This window comes from Macaca fascicularis, chromosome 1 (assembly GCF_037993035.2).
Source record: "Macaca fascicularis isolate 582-1 chromosome 1, T2T-MFA8v1.1".
Lineage (NCBI taxonomy): Eukaryota > Metazoa > Chordata > Mammalia > Primates > Cercopithecidae > Macaca > Macaca fascicularis.
Genome location: NC_088375.1, coordinates 175,173,545 through 175,187,273, shown reverse-complemented (window position 1 = coordinate 175,187,273; position 13,729 = coordinate 175,173,545). Strand labels below are relative to the sequence as shown.

The 13,729-nt window shown below is 40.2% G+C and overlaps 1 protein-coding gene across 29 annotated transcripts in view; it reads left to right on the top strand.

Annotated features, from left to right (window-relative positions):
• The window catches only part of FGGY (FGGY carbohydrate kinase domain containing), a 452,310-nt gene that overhangs the window by 208,355 nt on the left and 230,226 nt on the right, over window positions 1-13,729 (top strand). For 28 of the 29 annotated variants that reach the window (XM_074005584.1, XM_065521686.2, XM_065521719.2 and 25 more), the window contains one exon: window positions 12,115-12,243. In XM_074005584.1, the coding sequence (XP_073861685.1) occupies window positions 12,115-12,243 (129 nt within the window). Of the gene's footprint in view, window positions 1-11,633; window positions 11,673-12,114; window positions 12,244-13,729 lie in introns of those variants that run through there. The other variant, XM_065521745.2, reaches the window with a different exon arrangement.

The window sequence follows — 13,729 nt, the reverse complement described above, 5'->3', positions numbered from 1 at the left end:
GGGTATGCTTGAAAGTAGATTTAAGGAAGAGGAAAGGTTTCAGACACATCCTTCCTTTTACAAACTTGATATTCACCTTTAAGGATCAGCAACATTTGGAGTTGCTCATAATTTTATTTAAAATCCTGAGTAAAGATACCACCTTAGTTTTATGGTACATTTGTCATTCCAGTGTGAAGCATGAGGTTTTTTTGTTACTGACAGAACCCCTGGAGGACAGGCAGACGCTGTGGTTCTCCATGGTCTCTCAGTACCAGGCACAGAGCAAGCACCCAATACATACTATAGGAATAAACGATCTCAAATCTTCACAGTGCCTCTTATAGATGGTTTTTATGATATGTATCTGCAAAAAAACTGAATTCAGGGATTTTAAGTGCCTTTTTTCCAAGGCCCTTAAAGTTTGGGGAAGTAGGTGAATGGAATTAGAACTCAGATTATCCTGACTTCTAAGATCACACTCTTTTCATTGTAGCACACTGCCTCTTTAACAACAACAACTACAACAAAAAAAAAAAAAATGAGGAAGAAACCACATCATTTCTAAGATGAAATGTATGCTTTTCAAAACAATAGCAGAAAACTTTCTTCAAAGGTAAAATAGTTGGAAATAGAAGAAGAAATAATATGTAATTTAGCATTCATTGAGGATAAGCAATTAATCCTGCCCTCCAGGGGTGAATTTATGTCTAGCCTATTTGCACATGAAAGTACAAGTTGGGCTTCATTTTTATACGAGTAAGACATCTGGTTGGGAAGTGAAAAATTTTGTCAATTACCTGAATCATGTTTGGTCTACATGATAGGAAAGCCCCAGATGTCTTCAGATCACCAGATGTTTGGCACTGTATGGTTAACACCAGACCCACTGACTGAATGGTTCACCTGAGAGTTGCTGTTTGACATCCTGTAGATTCACCCATTGTTAGGAGGCTGTTATCATTTTGTAAGTCAGCAGTTTGCAAACAGTAGTCCAGACTAGAAACCAACACTGGCCCTTGACAAAGTGTTCACTGGTGTGTGATGCAGTAAATACATAAGGTCATAAAAGGAAGTGTATTTACCTTATAAACGAACATCATTTATTTTGAGATCCTCTCCTCCCTATGTTTTTAGTGATACAATTTTGTGTCAAATAAATCCTGATTGTAAGATTTGCTTTTAATGAGTAAATGAGACAGGGTAAAAAATTGAGAAACCTATATAAATCCCTAGTTTTCTTTATGTGATCTTTGTATTAGATTGTAAAAAAAAAAAAACAAAGCAAAATTGTGGAAACCACTCTTTAAACCTTGTAATATTTTTAGCACAATGACAGCTAAAGTATTTTCATGTATTTCCCAAGTTTTCCTTTTCCTAGAAGTGGGGTAACTCTCCATGGTAGAACTGTTTGCATGGGTCTTAAAAGCGTTGGACATCTTAGCAGTCAAGTATTTTGCTGACAAAATAATAAATTTTCCTTTTGAAACAAGCATTTTGTTCTTAAAATAACTCCAAAGAGAACACCTTCTGCACTTTTAAAGCATTTCCCTCTGAAGGCATGCCATGGAGACATGACCATAGGGAGAAACTTTTTGTGCTAGAAAACTGAATTCCACCACTGTGAATATTTTAACAGCTTTCCCAGGTTCTACAGTTTGCTCTCCTGACCCCAAAAGCATATATCTCCACATGCTGTAACATCAAGGATCTCTCCTCAAGCTTTGGAAGCTCAGCCAGAATGAGCTGAGTACCCTCCATGTGTCAGGCGATGTCCAATATGCATTGCTGGGAATAGGGAGTCATAATAACAATAATTTTATCTGACTTTTGTCTATCATTTGTCATGTGGCAGACAACATGCTAAAATGCTTCTTTGCATTATCTTGCTTGATTCTCATAACCACTCTGGTAGAAAAATAACATTATTATAGCCTTTTTACAGGTGAGGAAACCATTGCAAGGAAGTAAAAATCACTTGCCCAAGGTCACAAGCCCTGTGAATGATAAAGCCACCACTTCCATCCAAGTCGGTCCACCCCCTAACCTGAACTCCCAAGTGCTATGCTAAACCACCTGCCTCTTATGGATATATTATCTACAAAAAGAGCTCTGCCCTCAAGGCGATTATAATCTAAATTAGAAGAGGGAAGCACAAGGGGAAAAGCCATTATGTAGAATAGAGTGATGTAATTCCAAAAAACATGCTGTGGGATTGTAGAGGGAAGAGTGATTAATTACGATCTACCCAGGGAAGGCTTTTTGCATGTGGCCTTAGGCTGGGTGAGAACAAAATAGGGCACCGGCAATTATCTAGAGAATTGGGTCACTGTGGGTGCCAAAGTGGATGATGATTTCAAGCTAAAAAGACTATGCTTTATGCTCTGAATAGTTCAGAATTGGCCACCCACACCCCTGGAATCTGTTGAATTTTTGCCAGCTCCCTTGTTCTCTTTGTAACTTATTGCCCTGGCTTAGATGAGCTTCCTACTCCAGGTGAGGGAAGATGCAGGATGGTGCTGCTATAGCAGGGAGTGCTGGCAACCTGGAAGAAACCTTCCTTGAGTCAGGAGCTCTGGATTTAATCTAGACTCTGCTCCCACAACTGGTTGACTCCAGGGAAGCCACCTCCTTCTCTGGGTTCAGTTTTCTCTACTGTAAAGTGTATGCACTGAAGTTGATGGTCTGTATGGGCCATTTGAAATCCTGTGTCTCTGTTTTTGGAACAGAGAAAGAATGAGAGGTGAGGAGGGGGAGAAGCTAAAAGATTCAGCATGTTCAGATTTCATGATTCTTGTGGTTTTGTTCCTAGACGGACCTACCAGGCGTGCCTCCTGCAAATGAGGTGGTCTTCCTTTTTTACCCACCACATTCTATGCCTGCACTCTCTAACCTACATGGTATAGTAGGAAGGTGCCATACCATGGAGTCAGAGATTCTTGGGTTGAAATCCTGACCATGTCCCATTACATAGTGAGTTTGAACAAATTATGTAATCTTTCTGTGCTTGTGTTTCTACAACTGTAAAATAATAGTTTGCAATACCATAGACTCTTCATGTAGATAATCTAATTACTATAAAATCTAATTCTAATACTATTGGTTTGGTGTTAGCAATGAAGGTGATAGCAACTGAAAAGTAAGAAGAGCAGTGACTGAAAGTTCACAGGTTTTGATAAATGAGCACTATTACTATTATAATATTTATTGTGTTAAAATACAAATTGTATACAGCACTCCTCTGAACACAGACCTACAATAGTTACCCATTGCTTGTTGGACTTCTTGAACTGGACTTGACCAGGCAAAGAGAATTTGAGAACCTCTGTTTCACTAGAAAGGTGGTATCTACAATATTTTGCCACTGTAGCATCTGCTATGTGTAACAAGATGCTTGGGCCTGCTGGTGATCACCTGTTTTCTAGGTATATGCATTGGCTTTTGTGTTTTTTTTTTTTAATATATATATACACACACACATTATATAGATATAATTAAATATATGTTATATTTAATTAAATATAATTTTTAATTAAATATATAATAAGGACTATGAGAGTTAGCCATGAATCATGGGAGAAAATATATATATATATAAAATAATACCACAAATGCATATATATATATGTTATACATATATATAAAATATATAGAGAGATAGGTTTTTGCCCATGATTCCTTGTTAACTCCCATAGTCCTTATTATAACATTGGGGCACTTGAGGCCTCAGGTAAGTCTCTCTCAGTGACCCCTCTGGTCCTTCTTCACCTGCCCAAGGTAGGATGCTAATTTGATTATGGATCAGAAGACCCTCATTCCAGGGAGGGTCCTGCCCCATACCCTAGTGGAAAGAATGCTACACAGAGAGGCCAAGAGAAGTCTGAACAGATAGTCCTTGCTGGGTTTAGATCATGTGCTTTTTGTCCAATCATATTTTTACATGATTGTTAATCATGCCTATGTAAAAAAGCCTCCATAAAAACCCAAGAGTACAGGGTTTGGAAAGCTTTTTGATTGCTGAACACATGGATGTTCCTGGAGGGTGGAGTGCCCAGGGAAGGCATGGAAGCTGTGTGCCCCTTCCCCCTTACCTTGCCATACGCATCTGTTCATCTGTATCCTTTGTAGTAGTATTTATAATAAACCAATACACATGTTTCCCTGAGTCATGTGAGCTGCTCTAGCAAATTAATCAAACCTGAAGATGGGGTTGTGAGAACCCCAACTTGAAGTCAGTAGTTCAGAAGTTGTGGAAGGTTGAACTTGCCACTGGTGTCTGGGGTGTGGAGTTGGGGGCATTCTTGGGGACTGAGCCTTCAATCTGTGATATCTGATGCAATCTCCAAGTAGACAGTGTCAGAATTGAACTAGAGGACATCCAGCTGGTGTCTGCTACAGAATTAAGTGCTTGCTTAGTGGTCGGGAGAAACTCCTACACATTTCGTCACAGAAGTCACCTTCTATGTGGGTGATTGCTGTGGTGTAAGACCAGAGGAAAAACATGGTTTCAGAGTTTTTCCCTAAACAGCCTTGACATACTCTATTGTAATAAGATAGAGAGATGAAAGTGTTTATTACTGGTGGGATTATGTTAAAAAACACATTTCTTGTCCCAGTAGCATTCAAGATCAAGAGTTAAAACAGTCTCTTCTCTTTACTCTCCCAACCGATACTCAGCTTCCTGTGTGAGTGTGTGTTTAATGTTTTTGTCTAAATTGATTGATCTTTGTCTCATGATCTCTTTTCTTAAAAAAACTAAGTTCAGCTAAATGAACATTGCTGAGAACTTATGTTCTAGACACTGCTGGACGTTGTGCTGAGGGGAAATGAATACAGAGATAAATAATTTGAACTATTCTCTGTCTAGTGGGAAAGAGAGATCGAGATATAAATAGGGGAACAAAATAAAACATAACATAAGGGTCATGATTTTTAAGGTGGATTAAAAATATGTGTGTGTTTCTTTATTAAACACCTTTTATAGGCCAGACTATAGGGCCAGAGATGTAACATTATGTAAAACTCAGTCCAAATCGCATAGGTGCTTACAAGATGTAATGACTACAAGATGGAATAAGAAGAGGTATTGGATGGGAATAGTGTCTACTAGAAAGTAAGCAACTTGAGTATAGGGGCCTTATCTATCTTGTTCCTTAATGCATTTTTAGCATTAGAACACTGCTTGGCATGTACCAGTACTCATTAAACATTTCTGTAGTGAGTGATGAGGCTATCATAAAGTTTTGTTCCCCCACCCCTAAACAAGATTGTAGGTTCAGTCTGAAAGGACTCCAGGACCCTCTCTGCTGGTAAGGTATGGTGCCACTTTGTACTCTCCCAGTCAATCTGATTGGCCTCTTGACTTTGGCAAAACTGAGCTGGGGGCTGGTCCCCCAGTGCCAAGCACAGAGGAAGCAGGGTCACATGCCACCCATGCCCAAAGCACTTCCTGACATTTCTATGGGTCTGGAACCAACTCTCCTCCTGGGTTTCATCTCAATATATGTAGGAAGACAAAAGAACACTGAACCTTCCAGTTAATTCAACACCCCACCCCCACTTACCCCTTCCTGGAGAGGATAACAGTTCTGTTGACCATTATAATGCATTTTCTGTCTCCCAGCAGTCCACATAGTCATTAATTTCTGCTGCTGACATCAGGAAAGAGGATTATGTGTGTGTCTGAAACTGTTCCCAAAGTGCTCATTAGTCATAGATAATTGAAAAACTGGTAGGGGAAGATTTGGTGTAATAGGAGCCCCTGCCTGTGAAGAGGGACTGCAACCACCAGATAATTGTAGATTCCAGCTTTTGACCACTCAGACTGAATCTGCCCATCCTAATGGGAATTCAGCAGACTTGAGCCTAGGAGCTCTCAGAGTGATAGTGTTTTTACATACCCAGGTGAGGGCCCGTACACTGAGACAGAGACAGCCAAATCAAGAGAATAGGTGAGCTGCCCTTGGGTCTCTTTCCTGCCTTCAGACTGTGGAGCAGCGTTTGGAAAAAGTGCCCAGTATTCTCCTTTATTTTGTTTTTATTTCAACGTAAGCTAGTTTGTTTTGATCACAAAAGACATACAAGGTCTTGGGATACAAGAAACACAAACATTAGAAAAGAGTACCCCATGCTGGATCCCAACCCCTGCTGTGACAAAATTCTAGGATTTTCCTGGAAGTTTATGTGCTTACATTTTTGTATCCTTTTCTTTAAAATAAAAAAAAATAATAAAAAAAAAAGATCACATGATCATACTCAGAATACTATTCTGCATCTTGCCATTTTCTCTGAATTTATCTTGGAGTTCCAAATCTATACCTTAATTCAAGTTCATTCGTTTTAATGGCAAGGTGGGATTCTGATCAGATTTAAGGGGGAAAAGCATCTTTTAAAATATTATACAAGAGGCTGGGCATGGTGGCTTATGCCTGTAATCCCAGCATTTTGGGAGGCCAAGATGAGTGGATCACTTGAGGTCAAGAGTTCAAGACCAGCCTGGCCAACGTGACAAAACCCTGTCTCTCCTAAAAATACAAAAATTAGCCAGGCATGCTGGTGTGTGCCCATAGTCCCAGCTACTTGGGAAGCTGAGGCATGAGAATTGCTTGAACCCAGGAGGCAGAGGTTGTAGTGACCTGAGATTGTGCCACTGTACTCCAGCCTGGGCAATAGAGTGAGACTCTGTCTCAAAAAAAAAAAATTACACAAGAAATATAGACCAATTAGAAATTATAGGAAAAAAATTAAAGGAAAGAAAAAAGAAAATCACTCATAATTCCTCCACCCAGAGAAAACCTATTTTCTGTATTTTTTTTCCCCTGGGAATGTATTTTTACAAATAGTTCATCTACTTTCATTGTTGTTGTTCTTAAAACTGTTAAGAGAAAACCTTTAGGCAAATTAAATTTAACAGTTTAACTGTGCAAAGAGTGGTTCATGAATTGGGCAGGTCCCCAACCAGAATAGGTTCAGAGAGACTTTTGCTCTGCCACATGATTGAAGAGATATTATGGACAGAAAAGGGGAAGTGAGGTACGGAAAATGGAAGTGAAGTACAGAAACAGCTGGATAGGGTACAGCTCTGAGTTGGCCTTATTTGAACAGAGTTTGAACAGTTGGCCGCCTGTGGGTGGTTGAAGTATGTCTTCTGTGATTGGCTGAGACTCGGCTTCTAGTTACAAGAGCAGGCTACAGTGTGTTTACAAATCCAGTTAGGTTACAGTCACTATGTATGAAGAAACCTTTAGGTTGAAATTACAGAGAGACACGTTTAAGTTAATTTAACAAAAGGAAGTCATATACTACATAATGTTTTGCAGCCTGCATTTTTCACTTGGTTTGACTGTTTTAAAGATAAAAATTATTCCCCAAGCTTTACTTTACACTGCGTGTTTATCTAGTTCTTTCTTTCTTTCTTTTTTTGAAATGGAGTCTTGCTCTTGTTGCCCAGGCTGGAGTTCAGTGGCGCAATCTCAGCTTATTGCACTCCGCCTTCCTGGGTTCAGGCGATTCTCCTGCCTCAGCCTCCTGAGTAGCTGGAATTATAGGCAACTGCCACCATACTCAGCTATTTTTAGTAGAGACGGGGTTTCACCATGTTGGCCAGGTTGGTCTCCAACTCCTGACCTCGTGATCCGCCCACTTCAGCCTCTGAAAGTGCTGGGGATTACAGGCATGAGCCACCATGTCTGGCCACGTTTATCTTCTTAAAAACCCAATCTGAGCACTCACAGTCATGCCCCTCTGGGCAATTCCTTATTGCCTGGCCACGCCTGAAGCCCTCCGCTGCCTTTCGTCCAGTCTGTTCCAGTTCTCTATTCCTCCCTGGACCTCTTTTTGCTACATACTCAATGCCTCAAACACACCATGCCCCTCAGGGCTCCCTATAGTAAACTCACTTTTTGCTCTGCTGTCATCCCTTTCCCCAGAGCATGCCAGCACTGAAACCACCAATCTCCAACTTCCCTTTCCACACAGGCTTCAAAGTCATCTTCACCTTGAAGACTGTATTCACTCTACTAGCCACCCTAACTGGACCCTCCGCAGTTCTCTGGGAACACCATGTACACATTTCACCTTTCTAGCATTTTCTACATGGTCTTAAGAGTCTTAGTTTTTCATCGTCTTTGTCCCAAACCACAATATGAGACCTCAGCACCTAGATCTTAGCACATGGTAGATGGAAATCTATGCAGGCCATCATTAGTTCTATTGTTACTGAAATGTTTGTTAAAATGCATGAATGAATGGTTGAGTGAAGCCTAGAAAGAACTGCAAATGCTCAGGCAGTGAAGTCTTGATTTCTGGGAAAAGCAGTGCTGTGAATAATTTAATTTTATGGTGAAAGAAAAGCCAAACAAGGATTAGATTGGGAAAAGTTGTCAGGAGGCACTAATGTTTGCTTCTGACAGCTCTAGTGTCCTCAGTGTACCTCTGGCTGATACACTTAGAGTGTGATTTTGAAGCAGTGATTTCTCAGGGATTCTCACCTATGTCTACCATCTTCTCTCGTGCGAAGCTGTTTCATTTTGGTCTGTAAATAAACAAAGCTCCTTCCTGCTTGGAGTCCAGATAGCCTATTCCTGAAGGCTGTGGTTCCAAATGAAAGAAGGGATGTTTGTCCTTGTATATATTTATTTTCATCCCTAACCACTGGATTGAGGAGAAGGCTGGTTCACTGCTGTAGGTTGGGTTTTCCAGAAGCAAAGGCTGAGACAGATTTGGGGGGCATTAAGGATGGTCAACTGTGAAAGAAGGAAGAGAGAGAAGGACTGGGTAGAGGAAAAAGAGCTGAACCAAGGTGCATTCTTGCAGCACCTTGGTGAACCCAGCAGAGTCTCTGGAGGGAGTGGTATCCATCAGAGCCCTTCTGCCTCTGCTTTGCCAAGTCACCAGGTGCTGGCCATCCTGGGAGGTGCAGCACCTCGGGAAGGCAGCTCTCTGCAACTGAGGCAGGCCCTGGAACATCTGGCAGCTGTCTGCCGACTTTACTCCATCCTTACAGGGGAGTTTGGGCCATGGCATCTCAGTCTCTACCGTGCTTCCTATATCCACGCAACCACCGTGACCTGTTATTTCTTGTTCCATTTCTCTTCTGTCTGCCTCTGTTTCTACAGCTCAATTCAATACCTCAGTGAAGATCCTTATATTTTCTCTCTCTCTTTGATTACTGAAATAGCTTCACACTGTTTTCCCTAACCCCAGTCTATCCTCTGCTATAATACTGCCACAGAGTGCTTTAAAAAAACACAAGTTTAATTGCTTTCCTCCTGGCTTAATGCTCCTTTAGTGGTTTACAGTGGGCTTCACGATTAAGTTCAAACACTTAAGTATGGATTACAGGGCGCTGCATCCTCTGCCCCTATCTGCCTCCCAAGCCTGCTCTGTCCTTCAACACTCACCCCCTACCAGTCCGCACCCCAGATTCTGTTCCAATTTACCTAGCCCTTTTGATAGTTCCCTTAGGGGCCCCTTCTCCCTTTTTTCCTGTCCTTGCTCGAAGACGCGTCCTCTGCTGATGAAGATCCCTGTGGTCCAACAGCCTATGATTAGACCCGGATCTCCTGCCTGCATGCTCAGGACACTTTCTGCCTCACAGCGGTCTGCAGCCTCAGGTTCTGAGCCTAGAGGACATAGAATCAAATTAAGCTCCTTTACCAGCTAAGGTTTCTTCCTAAATTACTATAGAGAAAACTTGGAAGAGTGCCCCACCCTGCTACTCCAGTCTGGAACCTTTTTTATAAAAATTACACCTTTTATGTTTGTGGAGATTGGGGATGAAGGTGGAACAGAATTTCCATTTTGACCTTCCTATGAAAACCGTTTTTTAAAAATCCCAATTTAGTAGGCAAGATTTCTAAATGGTGCTCTTTTTTTTTATTATTTATTTATAACATACATAATGCTTGTTCTAAAAATACTTCTCTTGATCCCTTCATCCATTCAGAACGCACTTTTAAACAACATTTACTCCAAAACGTAATGTAATGAATAAGAGCAGAGGTTTGGGTATCAGTCAGAGTAGAACCCATGGCCTGTCTTCAGCTCTTAGGCTGTCACTAGGGAGTTTACTTTTCTTCTATAAACCACAATTTTCCCATCTGTCTGTGAAATGGGGGTAGTATGGGTACTATGTTATCCTTCACAGAGGGGTGATACGAAAATGAAATGAGAAAATGCATGCTGTGTCCTTAGTGCAGACCCCAGCATGAAAGTGCTCAGCAAACCAGACTGCAGTCTCTCCTGTGTTAGATACTAGACATAGTGACATAATTTAGATATTGTCCAGAACGGTATTGTACAAAGCCAAGGGCACTGCTCTTTTCCAGGTTTCTGCCACTTTGACATTCAAAACAGACTAAGATTTTCCTCTTCTCTGCCCCATCCTCTGAGCATCTTAACCTTATCCTCCAGACCATCAGTGTCCAATAGAAATGTAATATGAGCCACACATGTAATTTTAAATTTTTCAGTAGCCATGCTAAAGAAAGTGACACTAATTTTTAATCTCTCTTATTTAACTTAATATATTCAAATTATTATTTTAACATAGAATTGATATAAAAATTATTGAGATATTTTACATTCATTTTTCCAGATGAAATCTTTGACATCTGGTGTGTATTTTCCGCTTAACACCTCTCAATTCGGATGCTATATTTTTGTTGGAAATACTTGATTTTTATTTCTTAAATTAATATAGAAAAAGTAGATTTGCATGCCCAAGTTGTTCCAAACATAATTAAAAGTTTTTCAGTAACTGAATTGAATAAGTTGAAGTTAAAACTAAATAAAATGAAGAATTTAGTCCCTGAGTTATTCTAGACATACTTCAAGTGCTCAGTCCACATGTGACTAGTGGCTGCCATAGTGAACAGCAAAGTTCTCCTAGAAGTCACTGCAGAGGTTTCAGTCTTCCTTTTCCTATCTAAACTTGTTTTCATATTTAATTACAGATAGAAGCTCTTTACTTAAAATGGATAAAAATGGTGTCGTGGAGGTGCTTTGGTTCCATTTAGAGGAGGGTGGTTAAGCTGTTCGCTCTCTGACCCCTCTCCCAACCTCCACCCTCACCTCTATCCCCAGAGGTCCTGGAGCACCTCTGCCCAGCCCTTGAGCTCCATGGAACAATTAACAAGTGGCATCTTAGCACTCAAAAATTGCTGATCATGCACCCAGATTCTATCTTGGGGCTCAAAGGGATCTTAGTATATCTATGAGTCAACTCCTAGTCCCTCCCTGCAGTGCAGAAATGCTATAGAATTCCTTGGGGGATGAAAGAGGGCTCAGACTCTGTTTAACACCTAGGAGCAGATGGATCATTTCATTCTATTCTGTCTTACGTGGTTCTCTGTGTCCTTATCTTGTGTTCCTAACTAGGTTGGGGGCAAGGGCTGCTTTTTACAGCCCCACAGCACCCACACAAAGCAAGACAATCAATAAATTCTTAACTGAAGGCCTGACTGATTGCAAGAATTCAAGGTCACTTGAAAAATCAGGGTCACTGCATTGCACAACTCCAAAGAACATCATTCAAATTGTATTATATGGTTGTGCAAGTGGCAGCCTTGTAAAATTTGCAAAGGTTTAGACTGGAGTGTCCTTTCCAGCTGAGAAAAAAATTTTAACAAATTATTTGTTGCTGCAAAGTACATCTCTTTCCCCTTATCCTCTGCCAGGGAAGCTACTCAAGAGTAAGTTTTCTTGACTTAGGAATATATGTTCATTAGAGAGGGTGTATGCATGTATGAACACATGGGTTCATGTGCGTTTAAGTAGGTTTGTAGATCTACCGTGTTAGGAAGCCCATTTGGAATGGTTTGAGCATTTGAACCTTGTATTTAAGAAGCTACTGTGTTTATATTCCTTTTGAAATTTTCCATTTTCAGAATCTTTGGATTGAATGATGCTTTAGAGCTCCTGGTTTGTAAAGCTCCCCAGAGCATGACCCATAGGTACCAAGCATGTACACCAAAGTCACTGGATGAGCAAAGGGCCTCTTGATGACTGCATGGTTTTTATCTTTGCAAATGCAGAGGAGGGAGGAGGGAGCAAAGAGTTTCTCTTAAATAAAACCCTCTGTTTACTTTTGTGTTTTTCAAACTGATGTGTTTGTTTTTTCTCATGTCTACCCAGGAAACCAAGTGCTACCTCCTGGAGCTTCTCTTGGAAATGGGCTCACACCAGAGGCAGCAAGAGACCTTGGCCTTCTCCCTGGGATTGCGGTTGCAGCTTCACTCATTGATGCCCATGCAGGAGGACTAGGTAATCTCTTTATTTGTTGCCTACAGCCAAAACCGTATTCAAATGGAATATTCCCTAGAACCGATGACACTCCTTTTCTGTTTTTAAAGCAAAAGTCAAGGACTTTGGTGTTCAAGATTAGGCATTTGGATAGAATTATAGAACTTTTCATTAATGATAAAATTTATTTATAATTGTATTAATTTCTTTATACATGGCAATAGAAAAAAATTTATTTGAATAACTTTCTGCATAGTTCTTTTGTTTACTGAAAATTCAGAAAAGATATGTTAATTTCTTACCACACTTAGCTCTACTGTTTTTTTGTAATGGTACTCCAAAACCCATATAAGTCTCATAGATTTATTTTAATAATATATTTGGCTTATGTCCTATATCCAGTTCCTTGCTTGTAGTCTTGATTTTATCTTCTACATAACTCTCAAGCCTTTCATTCATGTATTCATTTGTTCATTCACAAAACACCCGTTGAACACTTACCATGTCCAGGCATGGTGCTAGGAGACAGTGAACTTAAAACAAAACCAAATAAAACCAAGGTCTCTTCCCCAGATTTTAATGGGAAAACACACAGGGAAACAAAGAATTACAGTAAAGAATGATGACTATCGTCTTCCTCATCCTTATTGCAGGTTGTGTGTGTTTTTTGCAGAGGAGGTTGTTCTGGTTCTCAGCATCTCTCGTCTCAACTATAGCCATATATTTTTTCCCTAGCCTTTCATTCTAACAGTGTTTTGTTTTAAACTATGATTTATAATTCATGAGATCAATTTAGCGGGACATGACCACTGAATTTGCACAACAGAATGGAACAGAATTGAATAGAACAAAGTAGAAAACATCAGAGTACATTTCACAAAGTAAGGGAAGGCACTGCTTTGTTGAGCTGTGTTTCCATTTTATGTGTGTATACTTTCAGACACTTCCATCAACCTGCCCTTACTGTGCCCATGCATTTACACCTCTGTGACTTGGCACACATGTTCTCTGCCCAGAATGATTGGTCCTCCACTACTCCAGCTGGCTAACTCTTCCTCTAACTGCAAGACCCATATCAGATGATTTCTGCTGTGCATAGCCTTCCATGAAACACTCAAGTGTATTTAGAAATTCTCAAAATTATGCTTTTTTCAGCAAACTGTTTGAAGAAATGATCATATTGCATTGTAATTTCTAATATATCTGCTTGTCATTTCCATTAGACTGTGAACTCCTTGAGAGCAGGAACATTAGGTTATTTGTCCTGTATCCTTCAGGCCAAGCCCTATATCTGGCTCCTATAGTTGCTTATAAGTTTATTAAATGAATAGTCACATTAAGGCAAGAATAAAGTGAGATGGCTTTAAATAGTAAAGATTAATCTGCCTTCTTATGCAACAGATTATTAAATGGTGCCTTGTTCTACATACTACATGGACTTCCAGAGTAATATCGCTCTCATCAGTCTATGAACATGTCTGTCCTGTTCATCTCTCTGTCCTCAGGA